The 19,667-nt window shown below is 36.6% G+C and overlaps 1 protein-coding gene across 5 annotated transcripts in view; it reads left to right on the top strand.

Moving 5' to 3' along the window:
* Nucleotides 1–19,667, top strand: part of LOC150082427 (uncharacterized) — a 253,470-nt gene that overhangs the window by 24,412 nt on the left and 209,391 nt on the right. For all 5 annotated transcript variants that reach the window (XM_090377496.1, XM_090377495.1, XM_090377494.1 and 2 more), the window contains exons 3-5: nt 1,279–1,445; nt 6,274–6,412; nt 14,899–14,942. In XM_090377496.1, the coding sequence (XP_090233622.1) occupies nt 1,279–1,445; nt 6,274–6,412; nt 14,899–14,942 (350 nt within the window). The remainder of the gene's footprint in view (nt 1–1,278; nt 1,446–6,273; nt 6,413–14,898; nt 14,943–19,667) is intronic.

Genomic DNA, 19,667 nt, shown 5'->3' with positions numbered 1-19,667 from the left:
TCACAGTAGTTATGTCTTTAAGTAAATCCCAAATCAGTATACTGTGATCACTGCAACTCAGTTTGTGTTTTGCCTGCTGATTCTTGGTGCATGAAGAATTTCTGCTGATTCTTGGTGCATAAAGAATTTCTGCTGATAATCAGATTAAGAATATTGCTTCCTCTTGTTGTATCTCTAATGTGCTGTTGTAAGAAACAGTCATCCAGAAAATTCTTGCTAGCATGAGTGACCAACCCACAGGTTCCAGTCAAAATTTTCCATCATAATTCATTGTGATTTACTGGTTCACTTTATTTCTCTGTATGGTTTTTTGTTATACTCATCATAGTCTTTAGGCTTATAACAACTATTTTCATTTTCCCAGTGCTTTTACCACATCAAACTGACTCAAACGTTCCACTGGTCACCTATGTTGACTGGATGCATTGCTTTAGATTTAATATGCTTCTTAACTAAGAGCATAATCCCCCCCCCCACCCCCACATCCTGTTTGTCCTTTCTGTACATTGTACTCCACATTTTCAAATTCTGCATCTCCTATGTCTAAGTGACACCATGTCTCTGCTATCCCTATAATGTCTGCCTTTGACTTAATCATCGCTTCAAATTTAATAAATAAATTCAATAAGTGATTTAAATTTTATACTATCGTAACTTGTTATTGGATAATTTTTATGGGTGGTGCCAAACCCCATAATGACAATATCAAACAGCTCCAATGAGAAAAAACATCCATGGAAGGGCAACTTATCAGTCACCATTTTCCACATCCTTGGCATACAAGATTGCTACAGCTGACGTTCACATACGTTTGGTGTGGTGATATTTGAAACACCATGTTTACATTGTAATTAGTGCAAAAAGCCATATTTTGATATGTATTAGTTTCTGAGTTATTAATTTTTAAAAAAGTGTAAAAGGGTTTTGTAATCACCTGTACTACTAAAGTAGTTTGGTTTGAATCAGACTGCAGACTTTAGACACAAGCATTCTAGATAAGTACAGTTTGTAATACAAGTGATTGCCATATTGTTTTAAGGGGACAAATTTAAATAAAAATATTCTTGCCCATCACCACCAGGGTGCTTCATACAGTATGGTACAGTTAAGCTTTTAGGTAATGTAATATGGAATAGAATTTTGAAGGTAATGTAATATACAGTAAGACTATTATAAACAGCTTTTATATGCTATTTATAATATTAAATCTCTAATAACTAAAGCAATTTTCCAGTGTTTTGAACTTTAATTTATATATAGCCTGAACTTTTTTTTAAGGGTTTGCACCTTTACAAGATGGTGAGATCACAGAACCAGAAGCCCCTACATTATCTTTAGGAGATAGAGTGTTATGGGTACAAAATGTTGGTGCAGAATTCGGTACAGTTAGGTGGATAGGTCGAATTCCATATATATGTAAAGATTGGACTGCTGGAGTAGAATTTGTAAGATTTCATTAAATATGTTTTATTTCTTATTCTATATATAAAGAATTCCTCCTTATTTTAAGTAAAATGCAGATTCCATTTTCTCAACTGGAAGTCTGTGTCTTGTATGTATAATATTAATATTTTATCACAGCGGTTCTATAACTTTTATTTCCATTGGACAGTATATTCTGGGCAGAGGAGGTGGACACAATTAGAAAAACACCGAAAATTGAATATTTTTAACTAGTATATTTTTGAAAATTTTTATTTCTGTACTAATTAGGTAATTAATGATTTCTAAATAAGAGATTATACAGTCGAACTTGGTTATAACGAGCATTGAAATGATGAGATCGTGGCTGTAACGAGCAAAAAGCCATAATGATTTTAATTTACGTGTATTCCCATACAATCACTAAATAAGAACTATGCAAACATTCTTAATTGATCAGGTAATCGGAAAAATCCACTTCTTAGAATAGACAAAAATGAAAAGGGAGACTTAGCTTTTATGACCACTCACATCAGTTTAGCAACCTGTTTATGACCTTATCCTTTTGGCATTCCGCTTGTGTAATCATGCATTCAAATATGAAGTTTGCTGAGCAGTGCAGATGGGCTGCCAGGGCAGTTCATGGAGCCTTGTCAATGGTATATAGGAATTTTGCTAGCATGGACGGGGAGGTGATTATCCCAATGGTGAGGCCCCACCTAGAGTACTGTGTACAGGTCTGGAGGCCTCATTTTAGGAAGGATGTAGAGTTGCTAGAAGGATGTAGAGTTGCTAGAATGTAGCACCAGCAGCTGGTGCTACAAAGAAGGGCAAGATTGGTGAGGGGAACAAAGGCTTAAGTTCTGCAAATTGTAGTGCCTGGGAAGTAGGCACTTGCGAGGTGATATGATTGAGGTGTATAAGGCCTTGAATGGGTTGAGCAAGCTGAATGCTGATGGGATTCTTCCTCTTGCTCAGATTAAGAACCTGAGGGGGCATAGATTCAAATTGAGGAAAGACAATTGTAGAATAGATGTGCGGAAATTTGCCTTGAGCCAACGGGTGGTTGATTGGTGGAACAGATTTCCATCTTTTGTTGTGGAAGTTGATAGCCTAAATAAATTAAAGGCTGATCTGGACAGTCATTTGGAATGAATGGAGGGGTGAAATGGGAGATTTTTGTTTTTCCCCCCTTTGGCTGGTGCTGCATAAGTTTGCTTTCTTGCATTGTATGCCTCTACTAATGCTAATCATATTAATGGACCCAAGTTTCATTCATGGTGACTAGCTGTGAAAAAAGTTCCTTTTTTTCCCTGCACATTTACAACAATGTGCAGGAAACACGCAATACCCTTCACGGCTACAAACCCCTGGCTTGTATCCGTGAAGGGTATTGTGTACGGCATGTGCGTTTTGTATACAATAAAGAGTTCTTCTTCTAACATTTCATGTCATATTGTTCCCTTTCCTTCTTCTGGTAAGGGGATTCCGAAGTATGGGAACCAGTCGTCTGGCAGACACTTTATTCATATGCAACTGTTGATGGGTGATGTTCTCCAGAGATCCTTGTGGAGCTCTGCAGCTAGTTCTGTGATGCTAATACAGTGATCATCCAGGATTAATGCCTAAATTTTTGCAATACACTGTCTTCTATTATAGTAGTTGCTTAGTGTCCTATGATTTCTTTATCATACAATAAGATTCTTCCACATTTGAATTGTTTAAACCAATGTGCAACAATACTATAAACTGGACAGTCATCTGCATAAACAGCAACGATTTAATCATGGATTGTTTTTCCCTTACAGGGATTGTTAATTGAACCTTACAGAAAGAGGAACTGAATCACTGACCTGTATTCATTCCACTTTATCTATTGTGACACTTCACTTCATTCTTCAGTGCTGCAAAGGAAAAAAATTAATTGACAGATTGAAACCAAAATTTCTGTGGTTGCTATAGAGATTTCAAGTTATCAACAAAAAAATTTCACCTTTGTGTCACAACTACTTTTTTTTTTTTATGAAAACCCCAAAAACGAGATGTATTTGAACCTATAGTACTTAGTACTGTGCATGAGCTGAAGTTTGAGAAGATGCTAGAAGATATTTTGTTGACATTAGACTTGAATTTTTGTAGATTGTGATTTTCAGGAAATACATTTGAAAGAAGGTTGTTCCAGAAAACTGAAGTTGAATGAACAAATGAGGGAGAAGAAAAGTCAGTTCTGTGAGTTTGAAGTTGGACAGTAAAAGGATGTTGACTAGTTGTGGCATGTGTTCAAACTGCTTTGGAAGAGACAATGGAAATTATAGAAGTCAATTCAGAAGAAAACAGTTCCCATGGAAATATCTATAGAAAAGCATGCAGCAGAAACAACATTAGAGAGTGGAAAGACTGTTCAAGATGGGTCATTAATTTGCCTAACTGCCCTCTTTTGAATGGAATCTAGAAGCCTTCAATCAAAGTTACTGGTCCTCTGGGCTCTTTAGATCTCTTCTATATAGGAACCTCTCTCATTTTATTTCTTGCCATCTGTCATGTATGAATGAAAATGGCATGATCTGTAAGATTTCTGTTCTTCTTTTCCTTGTTTGGATTACTGTTTTAGGTTTGCCGAGGTCATGTCACTGAAATTGCCCTTGTAGGGACGAATTGCTTTATTCTACACTACACCTTAAAATCTTGGCCTTTATCTAAACCTTTCTTTTTCCAATAAATATGTTAAGGCTGTTCAAGACGTGAATGCTGCAATTCATGAAATCTCCAGGTATGCAGCATTCTGGAAATCTCCAGGTTTATTTTCTGCATACACTGAACAATTGTAACAATTATACAGCAATTGTTACAAATGTCACAACAATTGTAAAGCAGTTATTAATCAATCCAAATTAGATTTTGAACAGTTTAAGAGTAGAAAACTTGCTTCTTGTCCAAATGTTTGGTGAGTATTTTGGTTTCTTGCCAAGCTATTATCCGCAACTTTTATTTATCTATACTCCCACCTCTTTTAAAACCTGATCTGCACCTTCAGCTAAAGATAAAGCCAACTTACTAGCATTCTGCTTTTCTTCTAACTCTTGTGTGGTTAATCTTAGTAAGCACCCTACCATACACAATACACTCCACTCCACTCCACTCTGTGCTTCCTGTAGTTGATGTAGCTGAGTGGTCAGGAGCCAGAGTACAGTAGTACATGCTTGTGACTGCTAAATACAATTAAAATTTGTATTCATGATGTATTGTAAAATGCTCTGACCTGGTGGACATGTCAAAGTATAAACAAGAGCATTTTGTATTATTGTTTTTTTTTTCTCCTACAGAAGGATATTAGAATTTTGAACACCCTTGATGTCAATAAAGCTCCAGTTCCTGATGACATTTGTCCACTTGTTCTCAAAATCTGTGCTGCTTCTCAGCTTTCTTGAAATACTGAAATGCAACATGATATATTTGCATTCTCTCTTAGAAATTGGATCCATAGTTAATTATATAGGATCCAATACAAAGCAATTAAGTTAAATCATTAAATCATGTGCATGTAATGTATAATTGTTAATTGTAGCAATAGCATTAATGCCATATATTAATAGCTCTTCCCTAACATTTTATTTTGGCTAATGCTATATAAGCTTGCTTTCTTGCATCATGTGCCTTTACTAATGCTAACATATATATATATATAATGAATTTGACAAAATGGTTAATAAATGTAGTGATATATGGTAGGATGAAGTGACCAAGTAAGATATGAAAAAGAGACAGATAGTTGGAAAAAAATTAAAATGAGATATGAAAAAGCAACCAAAATAAGACTACATTGCAGTGTTTTTCACAGTTTCAGTGTCTTTGTCAGAGGTCATTCACCGAAATTATGAGAAAGACTGCAATGTTCTTGCTTCTGTTTCTGACATGTCGGAAACAGAAGCAAGAACATTGCCATCTTTCTCATAATTTCGGTGGATGACCTTTTTCACACACTTTCTTCATACCATAAAAATATATATACATTATGGCTGTAGGGTACATCTGCTTATACAGTTATCCCTGATCCATAATTAATGTTATCTTCCTTTTCGCTACAATTATGCTCCACCCCCACTCTTACTTATTTTATTAATACTATTATATATTCTTTATGGGTATATTTTATGTAAGCACAAAGCTTTTTAATATATTTTTATTTTATATTAGATATTTTATTTTATATTAGATAGCAATTCAAAAGTAATAATTTAATTTATACTTATAATTGGTATAGTTTCTCATTCAAAAGCTGATATTTTTAGTAGGTTTCTCATCAGGATGTCAAAAATGTCATTTTTTACTGCATTTATAGTCTGTGTAAAACTTTGCCTGTATAGTATTTGCTCAGTAACTTAGCCAGACTATTTCTTTTGTATGTTCCATAATTAAATTTTCTACAAAAAGTAATAATGATATGAGAGAAACACTAAAATGTGTAAAATTAAGCAGATTTTACTGCATTAATTAGAAAGTAACAGATTATGAGTAAGCCATAATCTCTTACTTTCTTCCCACCATAATCCTACTTAATCAAAAAGGCAGTGTTTCTGGATTCTGCTGAATCCATCTCACAATGCTAAAATTATGTGTAATGTTTATAATATGTAACATTTTAATTAATACAATAAAGTCTACTTGAACTTAGTTTCAGGTAGTTTAACTAATGTTTCTCTTACACATCTACATTATTATTTTGAAGAATATATTTTATAGGCCGAATATTTTCTTATCTGACATTAAGCTAAATATTTGTGGTGTGACTTCAATCAGATGCAGAATTAGATTTTAAATAAAAATAAAATACATATGTTTTTTTGGTTTCAGGATAATCCAATTGGACATGGTGATGGAGAATTTAGAGGAAGACGATACTTTTCAACAAAGATTAATCATGCTTATTTTCTGCCTGTGCTAGAACTTATCAAAGAAGCTGAAAGCAATACAGAGTTTCATAAAAACAGTGGTACTATTTTAGTTATGCTATGTATTTATGCTTATACTTTTTAAATTGAGAAAATGTAATTGAAGTTCATGCACATTCATATCAAATTTTATATTGAATAGCAAAGAAATAAGTAGTTACAAATTGCATATTCAAACAGCAGTCACAACAAAAATGAATTCTACATATCATCACACAACAACAAATCGACTTATTTTAATGTTGTAAACAGTTTTTTGTTATACTTCAGTTTTTTCTGCTACTATCTTTTTTGTTTTTTGTATCATGTAATGGATGGCATGAATCTAAACTCAAAGCACATTATTTATAATATATTTTCTACATGCTGATTTCTTTCCAGAGGTCTTCTTTTTTTTTTTTTTTTTCCCCTGTTATGTATCTGACATCTCAACAGTGTACAAGTGGTGTAACAATTATATTTGGATTAGCAGTAGAATAGAATCATTCATATTGGTCCTTGATGGTTGTCACAGACATTCTCTCAGATATGCCAGACAAGCTGTACTTGCTACCTGGGAGTCTAAAACGCTGATGGAACTGATATTTGGGTGACACTCAAGTCAAGTGGACCCAATTTCAGCGAAGTCCGGACGGTCTGTGACAGCCAAATCCTCTGCTTGCACCTTCACGATGGTGGGACTGTTAGTAATCCTGGGTATAACCTCCATGCACAAGTACATGGTGGGTGACCACCCAGGTGTGAACCAACGTAAGCAGGGGTCGAAGTGTGGCGCCCACACCACATGGAGGAACGCCGCCCCTCTATGTTACCAGGCAGTACTAGGTGGTAGATGACTCTCATCAACCGGTGAAATACCACCACTTTGCTTATTGGAGGCTTGAAGTGGTGGAACCCATGTTTAGTCTCTAGAGCTAAGTTCCGGTTAACCCTTCCCTATCTCTTCCATCATGCAGTATGATTGATGACTTTTGAGGTTATGATGAACGTTGTGGTGAGATCCAATATTCCTTACATTTCGAGTGTACAGCTCTAAAACGGTGTTCGCAGGCCGGCCGCTAGTTAGTACACCGGACCGAACCTATTGATAACTCTCTAGGAGGCTTCCGGATCAGCTAGTGTATAATCTTGCTACCTCTACTCTGCCAGATAGTGACTGGAGGGAGTCCGAGTAGTGTGTATGCGGGGAGCATTGCCGAGGCCACGTTATGTCAAGGATCTGGGTATATTCTTGCCAAGTGTACGCCATATCCAAAAATTTCATTACTTCATACAGCATGTCCCACCCACTTTTTCTTACTATTGACTACACCATGAATTGTAAAACTAATAGAGCAAGCTTGTCTGCAGAAAGATCTAAACCTCCCAAGCACTTCCTAATTCATTTCATAAATATACGTGGTCCCAATTCTAATCTCAACGATGTCCATTTCGACTTGCAGTCTGCCAAACCCCATGTACTTTTTCTGACAGAATCTCAGTTATCGGTTGATTCAACTACTGCTCATCTCAGATGTCCAAATTATTTGATGTATGATTCCTTTCACCTCAAAGGTGGTACTTGTGCATATGTCCGTTCTGATATTCCCTGTCAGAGACTTGGCAATTTGGAATCTCCTCTCTTTGATCTTCTCTGGCTTAAAATCTCTCTAACTAATTGTGTAAAATTTATCTGTTGTCTCTACTGTTCTCCCAACTCCACTAATCACTTGGAGCTCTTTGACTTCCTCTCTTTGCAACTTGACTTTCTCCAGTCCAACTTTCCTAACAGTGAGGTAATTTTCTTTGGTGATTTTAACGTTCACAACTCCAGCTGGCTTCAGTTTTCTAGTCACACCGACCCAGCAGGTCGAGATGCTGAGGCTTTTGCAATTACTAATGACCTAGCACAGATTGTTCATTTACCTACAAGAATACCGGACAATCCTAATCATACAGCCAATACGCTTGATCTTTTTCTCACAAACAACCCTTCTAAGTACACTGTCGAAGTGAGAGGTCCTTTAGGCACTTCAGATCACAACTTGGTGATTGTCTCTTCTCCAATGGAACCTTTATCTCATGGCTATTCCCAACCTCGTGCTGTTTGGCATTACAAGAATGCAAAATGGGATGACCTGCGAGACTTCTTTTCTTCTTTTCCTTGGTCGGATTACTGTTTCAAAACTTCTGATGTCAACGTTTGCTCAGATTGTTTCAGTGAAATTATTCTTGCAGGAATGGAATTCTTTATCCCACACTCCACTTTAAAATCTCGTCCTTTATCTAAACCTTGGTTTTCCAATAAATGTGCTAAGGCTGTTCAAGAGAATAATGTTGCATATCGTAATTGGCTTGTTTATAATTCTTCAGTTTCATTTTCTGCCTACACCAAAGCTCGCAACAATTGTAAAGCAGTTATTAATCAGTCCAAACTACAGTTTGAACAGGCTAAGAGTAGAAAACTTGCTTCTTGCCCTAATGGTAGCCGAGCATTTTGGTCTCTTGCCAAAGCTATTGGCCGCAACCTTTGCCCATCTCTGCTCCCACCTCTGTCCAAACCAGATGGTTCTGTTGCCACTTCAGCCAAGGATAAAGCTGACCTGCTAGCATCCCATTTTTCTTCCAGCTCATGTATTAATGATCTTGGTAAAATACCTCCCACCATTCCCAACACGTTCCATTCAATGCCTCCTGTGGTCTTCCATCAAAAGGATATCAGAAGGATTTTGATGAATCTTGATGCTAAAAAAGCTCCAGGTCCGGATAGTATTTCTCCACTTGTTCTCAAAACCTGTGCTCCTGAACTTACTCCTGTTCTTTGCCGCCTTTTTTCATATTCTTATTCCAAAGGTGTTTTTCCTTCTGCTTGGAAATTTGCTCATATCCAGTCAGTTCCTAAAAAGGGTGACAAATCCATCCCATCCAATTATCGTGCCATTGTAATTACTTCTACTCTTTCTAAAGTAATGGAGAAATCAATTAACCGCCAACTCTTAAACTACCTAGAAACCTTCCATTTGATCAACAATTGCCAGTATGGATTCCGTCAGTGTCGATCCACTGGTGATATTCTGACTTATGTTACACTTTTAGGGACTAATTCAATGGAAAGGTTCTTTGAAACACAAGTAGTTGCTCTTGACATCTCAAAGGCTTTTGATTGTGTTTGGCCTAAAGGTCTTCTAAACAAGCTTCCATCTTATGGTTTGCCAACTGTTTTTAGTAATTGGTTATCCAGTTTTCTCTCTGATCGCTCACTGAGGGTGATGGTAGATGGCTCTCTGTCTTTTAACTTCTCCACTAATGCCGGTGTCCCCCAAGGTTCAGTTGTTTCCCCCACTCTTTTCCTCTTGTATATTAATGACTTTCTTCCATTGACTGGAAATCCTATCCATAGTTTTGCCGATGATAGCACATTGCATTCAACTTTCCATTTTGAGAAACCTTGTCCTGCTCAATCAGCTTCAACTTTTCGGAAATCTGCTACCAATTCCTTAAATGCTGATCTTCAGGTAATTCTCTAGTGGGGCAATGACAACTTAGTTGATTTCAACCCTTCTAAAACTCAGTCTTGTCTTATATCTCGCAAAAAGGATTCTTCTGCTCCTATGCTTATCTTTAGTGACACTCCGATTTCTAGGCAAAATGATATATCTCTTTTGGGGATTACCCTGACTTCTAATCTCTCTTGGCACAAGCACATTACAAATATTGCTTCCTCTGCATCTAAAAAAACTTGGTTTTCTCTTTTGCTCTTGGCGTTACTTTTCTTCCAAACAGCTGCTCACTCTGTATAAATCGCAAATCCGCCCTGCCATGGAATATTGTTCCCACATCTGGGTTGGTGTCCCCAAAACCTCTCTCAGGCTTCTTGATTCCATTCAGAAGAGGGTAGTTAGGTTAATTAATGATTCATCTCTAACAGAGTCTCTCCACTCGCTTTCTCATAGACGTACTGTTTCTGCTGCATGCCTCTTCTACAGATACTTCCATGGGCACTGTTCTTCTGAATTGGCTTCTATAATTTCCACTCTCTCTTTGAAAACAGTCCGAACTCATGCCGCCACCAGCCAACATCCATTTACTGTCCAACTTCAAACCCACAGAACCAACTTTTCATCTTCCTCATTTATTCATTCAACTGCCGTTTTCTGGAACAACCTTCCTTCATACGTATTTCCTGAAAATTGCAATCTACAGAAGTTCAAGTCCAATGTCAACAGATATCTTCTTTCGTCTTGTCAACCTCCAACCCAAGCATGGTACTATGTACTATAGGTTCTAATACCTCTCGTGTTTGGGGTTCACATAAAAAAAAAAAAAAAAACATTCATATCAAATTTTATATTGAATAGCAAAGAAATAAGTAGTTACAAATTGCATATTCAAACAGCAATCACAACAAAAATGAATTCTACATATCATCACACAACAACAAATTGACTTATTTTAATGTTGTAAACAGTTTTTTGTTATACTTCAGTGTTTTCTGCTACTATCATTTTTGTTTTTTGTATCATGTAATGGATGGCATGAATCTAAACTCAAAGCACATTATTTATAATATATTTTCTACATGCCGATTTCTTTTCAGAGCTTGTTTTTTTTTCCCTGTTATGTATCTGACATCTGAACAGTGTACAAGTGGTGTAACTATTATATTTGGATTAGCAGTAGAATAGAATTATTCATTTTGAATTTATGCCCCCTCACATGTGTAGTCTGAACAACAGGGAGAATGCTACCAGCACTCAACTTGCTCAATTCAGTCAAAACCTTAAACGCCACAAGCCCATCACTTCACAGGTAACTAGTCTCCACATAGTGCAATTTGTAAAACTGAAGCCTTTCTTGGTAAGACCACCCTTTTTGTTATTTTCACTAATCTCATTGTCCTTCTCTGCACCCATTCCAGCAGATCTTCATCCTTCCTAAAATGAAGCCTGTAGACCTGTATGCACTACTCAAGGTGTGGCTTGACCATTGTCTTATACAAAGGGATAATCACCTCCTTATCCCTGCCAGCAAAGTTTCTATGTATTATTGACAAAATCCCATGAGGTGTTCTGGCAGCCTGTCTGCACTACTCAGAGAACTTCATACCTGACTGCACAATTACCTCAAAGCCTTTTTTGTTTTCCATTACTCTGAATATAGTACCGTACAGTTGGTACATTATTCTGAGAAAATGCTACCCTTATGTACCTTGCATTTGCCTCAATTAGCAACATTTAGACCAACTGCCTAACATTTCTAGATCTTGTTTCAGTAGCTTACCAGATTACTGTTATTAACTACCCTGAAACCTTCCTATCATCTGCAGATTTACACATTAAGCCTGACATATCATTATCAATATCATTAATAAATGTAGAAAATAACAATAGGCACAATGCTGAATACTTGGAAACTTCACTATTAACATTAGTCCATGAACAGCAGTGCCATTAATAACCACTCTGTTTTCTTCCTACTTAACTATCCTTTTATACAGAACAGTAACTTGCCCTTAATGTCACATTGCCCTGTTTGTACAGCAGTATCAAAAGCTGGAATCCAAGTATATGATATCAAAATTATTTTTTGCATCCAGTTCCTTTGTTACTTCATCATAGTATCAATCAGATTGGTCAGACAAGACTGCCCCTTAACAAATCAATTCTGTGTTGCAGTATAATTGCATTAGTGTCTAATCCTGCATTACTTCTCTAACTAGTGACTTTGTTATTTTCCCTTGTACAAAAGTTAAGCTAACAGGTCAGTAATATTCACATCACCTTTTGATATCTTTTTGTGAATTGATACATTCGCACATCTCATTGGGGGCTCCCCTGAATCAAAAGGTGGTCAGATAAATATGGTTAAGGGCACACCTTACATCCTTTTAGCTGCTTCCTTTAATATAATTGGGTAGATTCCATCCACTCCAGGCACCCTTTTTTATGTTAAGCTTCAACAATTTCTCTTCCAATTTCCTCTCAGTTATCACAAAATCATTTAGCTCCCTGTTAGATTTGGCAAACTTCTGTCATTCCTCTCCCTAAAGAACTATGCATAGGTAAATGTAGATGAGGCGCCTCCATAGCCAGGTGGGAAGGAGCAGCAGTACGTAGCACACGCTTCTTGATTAGACCGGGGTTCGAGCCCGTCTTCACCAAATACGGAGGATGCGGAAAGGTCAGGGAATGACCACTGCACCGGAGCAATATGGCCTTAGTTGCTAATGCTCCTAAAAAAAAATGTAGATGCAAATTCCTATTCAGTGTGTCAGAAACCTGAGTAAGATCATCGACAGGTAAAACATCAACATGGAACAATGTGATTCAACCCCTTCCATCTACCATTAATATAAGTAAAGAAGTCTTTGTTGCTTTTCATTGCATTCTTTGCCAGAGACTTCTTGTAATCTGCCTTAACTTGTCTGACCTCATCTGAGACTTGAATATAGACTAGTTTATATCTACCATAGGCGTTTTGTATCACCTGATACTTTATATGCAACCCATGTATTTTTCTTCTCTGCCACTAGTCTCATTAGTTCATGTGACATCCATTTAGGTCTAATTTTGAAACATAGCTTTTAAGATTATTTCCCCGAATGCTTCTCATTTAGAATTTGCTATTGGTAATATTATCAGAGGGCCTACTGTTTAGAACTCAAAATCTCAAGAACTCAAAATCTCAAGAACTCAAAAGCCCTTCCCTTTACTCTTGAGAGTAGTTATGTCTTTAAGTAAATCCTACATCAGTGCACTGTGACCACTACCACCCAGTGAGTCTTTTACTTGCAGATTCTTAATGAATGATGAAATGCTGTGGATAATCAGATCAATAGTATTATGATCTGATTATCAGCATTATGATAAAGGGTACACACTTCCTCTTGTGTCTCTAATGCTACTGTAGAAAACAGTCATCCAATAAATTGACAAAAGTCTTGCTAATGTTCAAATGACAACCCACTAGTTCCAGTCAATATCTGGAAAGTTAAAAATCCCCAATTATAAGACCTTCTGATTTACTGTCTTGCTCTATTTCTCTCTACAGTTGTTCATTGTTCTTATCACAGTCATTAGGTCTAAACGTACTCCTACTCTTATTTTCATTTTCCTAGTGCTTAAGTATATCAAACTCAGTATTGCCCTGGCCACCCATTTTGAATGGATGCACTGTGTTAGATTTTATATGCTTCTTAACTAAAGTATACCCCCTTCCTGTCATGTCTTTCCTTTGCACACACATTATATTCCTCATAATCTATTTCTGCATCCCTTATTTCTGAGTGACTCCTCATCTCCAATATCCCTACAATGCCTGCATTTGATGAGCAAATTCATAAAATTATGCTTCTAGCCTTAGCATACATGCAAGTACATGACCTGTTCTTACTCTTAGTTATCCTAACACAGCCCACATATTTATGTTCTGTGATGATTCACAGCAGGGTTTAAAATCCCCAATATTGTACTTTCCTGACTGATGCCTGTTTCAGTAGAAGCAGTGCAAGAATCACTTCCACTTCTGCCGCGCCTCCGTAGCCAGGTGGGCAGGAGCAGCAGTGCGTAGCACACGCTTCTTGATTAGACCGGGGTTCGAGCCCGTGACCACCAAATACGGAGGATGCGGAAAGGTCAGGGAATGACCACCGCATATCCCCGGAGCAATATGGCCTTAGTTGCTAATGCTCCTAAAAAAAAAACAAAAAAAAAACCAAATAGCAAATACCACTTCTGCCTGCGGCTCTAGTTAATCTGTTAGATTGTATATCCCACTCCCCCACAAAGCTATCACTTTCCAGTCATCACCCCATCTTACCTTGCCTCAATGCTTCTTTTCCTAAACTTTACTGATATAATTTTTAAGCTGAGAAAAGTTACTGAGGCAAAGTAAGACTGCAGAGCTGGATGGTAATACATCATGCTATAATAATAAATTCAAACTCATTTGCCATTTCTACTGGCTGTTCTATGATGCTTTCACCTCAGTTAAGGGGAGGGGATGGTTATCTTTTCATCACCCTATTCACATACCTTTGCGTTTTTTTGAATAAACCAGTTGCTGCTTTCTTAAGAGATATCAGTGAGATCCAGAACATTTTTGAAATGTGAGTTACTGAAGGGAGGAGAGCTTTCTTTTTTTGAAGCACTGGTTGTTGTTGTTGTTGTTTAGTTAGTTGTTTGCACATTGGCTTCTGTGGCCATAATGCACCTCCCAAGGTTTTTGCAGTACTCTGATCCAAGCCCGAGGCTGGATTCGAACCTGCAACCTTTGGGTTGCCAGGCAGGCACTTTACCCACCCGGCTAGCTCGGTTGTCTTGAAGCACTAGTATTATGTAACTGTTTGTAATGTTACATAATACCAGCACCTGAAATGTATTTATATCATAATAGTTTATGATATAAGGAGCTTATATAAAGTGCCATTTAAGATTTATATATGAGTAAATAGGTACTAGTTGTCTATTTCATATTTTTCACTAAATTTTAAGATAAATTTTTAGTTTGATTATATGTCATTAGATAAAATGAACCTCTTCTTTACCAGGTCTTTCTTGTAATCAGAATGCACGAGGTACCAGTGAGAATTGTGTAAGTGATTCGTTGCGATATTCAGCATGCTGTGTTTTTTGCACGTAGTTTAGCTTTAATTTAATCATAACCTCTTCTACTTGTTTTTTGAGTGTGAAAATTTCATATAATGACAGAATAAAATGTTTTTAATAGGACTAACATAATTAAGTGAGTTCATCATGATGTAAAATTTACAGTAAATATAAGCTTTACACCATGAAGCTTAAAGTAAATGTTGATTTTAGAAATAGCCTTTCAAAAAAGTCCTTGAAGCTTGACACAGATGTTCTTCCAGGTATGACAGTAAGGGCTGGCTACCTGGAAGTCAGAAATGCTGATGGAACTGATATTCAGATTTTCCACTTATGAGTGAAGTTGGGCAAATTTTGGTGAAGTCATGTATATGACCACTGTGTACATGGTGGTATATGCCATGTACACAGACTGAAACACTGCATAGTGGAGGTATACCATGGTATGAATCAGTGAGGAGAACTCACCAGGCAATAGAAGGTGGTATTGGAAGTTTCAGGTGGCAAAATCCATATTTAGTCTCCAGAGCAAATTTCTGCCAACCGTTTACCCCTGTGTTATGCTGGATGAAAAGCATCCTTTTACTTTCCTCATCAACCTTGTTGCTCTTCACTTTATTATTCCAACAGATCCATGTTATTGCTAAAATGGAACTTCAAGACCTGTATGGAGTACTCAAGATATGGCCTAACCATTACCTGTTGTTTGGGATAATCATCTTATCTCTGTCAAAATTCCTTTATATCATTGAAAAACCTGCTCAGTTGTCCTGGCAGCTTGTCTACACTGCTCAGAGAATTTCACATCTGGTTGCACAATTACCTTCTCATTCCCCCCCCCCCCCAGGTACAGTAGAGCATTGTAATTGGGATTGGGGACAGTTTGGACTTCCGATTTGTTTAGATTTTCAAACTTATCAAAAGTACTGTTCTAGAGTCTAAAAAAAATGTTTCGCAAGTTTAGAAATAAAAACACTGGCTTTAACGTCTGAGGGACCACCTAATTTTTTTTATTAAAATCCAGCATCTTTTCACACAACAGAGATCCAGATATGGGTTCTTCCAAACTCCATATCTGTGTGAAATACAAACAAAAGCCATCTTCGAGAGAAGTTAGTCATTAACTGTTCTAATAATTTTTCTTTCTTTTTTTTTTTTTGCACCATCTGAATCGAGTTTCGATGTGAACTTTAACATTTTTCGTTTGTTGTTTTGTAAAATTTTACTGATGGAGAATATGCTTTCTCCCTTTGAAAGTCTGCCTAAAATCTCAATCTTCAATTAAATTGTTAAAAATTTAAAAGACAAAGAAAACTACAGTATAGTAAAATAAAATTCTGTAAAAACTTTGTTAAGAATCTTTTTTACTTTGTATATCACTTGCACATTCTTTGCCATGTTCTTTGTTATTCATTGATCCTTATCTTTTTTTACTGTTTTAAATTTACAACCCAAGAAACAATGTCCATGAGCAGAAGTATCAGATTAGCATTAGCATTAGTAGAGGCATTTGATGCAAGAAAGCAAGCTTATGCAGCATCAGCCAAAAAAAAAAAAAAAACCACTTCCACTTCACCCCTCTGTTCGTTCAAAATACCTGTCCAGCTGAGCCTTAAACTTATTTAGGCTATCAACTTCCACTATTACAAAGTGTGTTGAATAACAGATTACAAAGTTTTATGTTTAGTTAGTATTATTAATAGCATTAATTAAGCTATGTAAGTATTATTATTATTATTAGCTATATGGTGCAAGGAAGCCCGAGGCTTATGCTGCAACAGCCAAAAAAAAATTTCTGAATTACCCTGAGAGAGAGAGAGAGAGAGAGAGAGAGAGAGAGAGAGAGAGAGAGAGAGAACAAGAGTCAGAAGTAGAAGAGAATCACCAAGAAAGAGAAGAATGATGATATTCAGCTCAGGACCCTTGGCACAAAAATAAATTTATGCCCATCCCCTGGGCATAAATTTATTTTTGTTTTCCTAATCCGTGGATAATATTCTTCTGATTTTGAAGGATAATTTAATTTTGTTAATTGGTAAGGGAAAAAAAAAGGTGTAAATTTGTGCTTTATATCTTCATTTTTATAGCCTATGGATAATGTTCTCTGATTTTTACTTATTAGATTTGCCTTTTAATAGAATCAAAATTAAATTCGCAAACATGATCACAATAACTGCCGCTCACTGTAATTATTTAAGGCACTAGCATAAAAAATAAATAAATGCTGGCTTGTTTGGATTATTGATGTTTTGAATTTTTGCCATTCAGATTTTGACCCTCTACTGTATTTTCATTCTTCACAGCCGTGAGTGTACCACAAGGCTGATATGTTAATCTGTGTTTATTGCTCCCCATGTTAATTACTTTGCATTTGTCAATATTAAACTTCAATTGCCATGTCTCAGCCCATCTGCCTAATTTGTTCTAGATCTTGTTGTGTACTGTGATTAACTCTCCTTCCAACCTTCACAAAATTTGCATATCAGGATTAGACATTAATCCTTATATGCTTTCATCATATCATTAATAAATATAGAAAGTGAAAGTGGGCACAACAATTGAAAGCTTTCCTTAATTCTAAGTATAGGATATCAAATTTTTTTTTTTCATCTAGTTCCTTTGTTGCTGTGTCATAATATTCATTCAGATTGATCACAGGATAACCCCTTAATAAATCCATGCTGTGACTGCGTTCCTGTAAAGGTGATCATGCCTTACTTCTTTAACCAGTGGCTTTTATTTTCCCTGGAACAGAAGTTTAGGTAGCAGGTTTGTAATTACTCAAGTCTCCCTTTGATTCCCCCTCCACCCCTTTATGAATTGGCATACATTTTCACTTCACCAATCCATAGGGACCTCCTCTGAATCCAGGGATGCTCCCATATTCATGACTAAAGGGTTGCTTATCTCTTTTGCTGCCTCCCCTAATATAACTGGATAGATCATATCCATCCCAAGTGCATTTTTTATATTTAACTTCAACAATTTTTCCTCCACTTTCCTCTCAGTTGTCACAAAATCATTCAGCTCCCTGCCAGAATTTGATGCACTTCTGGCTTCCCCATTCTTAAAAAATTCCTCGTGTGTGAATGTAGATACAAAATAACCATTCAGTTTGTCTACAACCTGAGGAGGATCATCAACAGTTATTCCATTTATATCTCATGGGCCAGTGTAGTTTATTCCTTTCCCTCTATGTGTTTACATATGTAATGATGTCTTTGGTTTCTCTTGTCTCTTATTTGTTTCTTTTGTTACCTCTCTAACATGCTGGTGTAGAACACAGTGATCCAGTAAATGTACAGAAGTTCTACTACTGTTTAATTGACCAACCCACAAGTTCTTATCATTGTCTGGAATGTTAAATCTCCCATTATAAGATTTTCTGATTTACTGGCCCACTCTATATGTCTGTGCAGTTGTTTATTGTACTCATCACAATCATAACACATTCCTACCCTTATTTTTGTTTTCCCAGTGCTTATATTACACAAAAGTGATTTAACATTGCAGTGGCCACCAAAGTTCACTGGAGGCACTGCCTTAGATTTTATGTACTTTTTTAACTAAGAGCATAACCCTCACCAGTTCTGTACATATTGTACTCTTGATATTTTAATTCTGAATCCCTTATATCAGAGTAACATGTCTCTGATATTCCCACAATGTCTGCATTTGATGATTTGATCAGTACCTCAAATTCATCAAATTTATTTATTGTGCTCCTAGCATTAGTATACATACAAGCATACATGCAACTGTTTTCACTCTTAGTAACTCTAACAGAGCCTATATTTTTGCTTGTTTCAACACGTCTTGAAATCCCTGGCACCTTGTTTTCCTGGACTCCACATGTTCTAATGGAACCAGTACAAGAATCACTTAACATTTCCTGTGAATACTGTTAATCTAGGCTAGGAATTTTCAGATCCACCTAACACTGGCTCAATAGCATCAGAAAATATTCCTCTATCCTTTCTATTTAAGTATATCCCCTCCATGTAGAAACAGTCTCTCCCGTTAACAAGCACAGAACGTACTGAGAAAAATTCTACCACGTTAGACATGCACAGTCTGTCAGTGACAAATTAATTGATAATGTTCTCTTCATTTACTCCCTCCTATTGTGTCTGGGCAGGATTGCGGACACTTTCAATTTCAGTCCTAACTTGCAAATTTTTTTCCTTCTTTGCTCGTACATGTTAATTAAATCCTCATCTCCTACTCTTAGTATCTTTGGTGCCACGTGTACAATAATATCACCTTTTGTGCCCTTAAAAGATGATAGCTGCTCAACTTTAGCTCCTCGCAGCATACCCTTGTCCTATTCCATCTGTCCTTTTTGCACAAAATATTCCCCACTCCCTTGATAATTGAGTTATCTGTTAACTTTTTCTCATGGAACCAAGGATTTCTGCTGTAGAGGGTCTCTGTGTTATCTGATGCCAGAGCATGGGCTCATGTGTTGGGCTGAGTGCTTGATGAATCTGTCTTTTTTAATCTTTCAAGGTCACCAACCCTATTTTTCAAGCTCTCATATAATCCTGTCAAAACGGCAAGCTTGCACTTAACTTCCTTATGATCTTTATAATGAATACATACAAAGACATCCCCTATGGCTGTATTATGTCCTGCTAGAGAGAGCTTAAAAAAAAAGAGCACAAGTAATATACATAACATAATCTTGAGTCATAGGAGAATTTGGGAGTTC

Source organism: Mastigoproctus giganteus, chromosome 7 (genome assembly GCF_048544385.1).
Source record: "Mastigoproctus giganteus isolate SK-2022 chromosome 7, ASM4854438v1, whole genome shotgun sequence".
NCBI classification, from domain to species: Eukaryota; Metazoa; Arthropoda; class Arachnida; order Uropygi; family Thelyphonidae; genus Mastigoproctus; species Mastigoproctus giganteus.
Note: the sequence above shows the minus strand (reverse complement) of the source record. Positions and strands in the feature narration are given on the sequence as shown.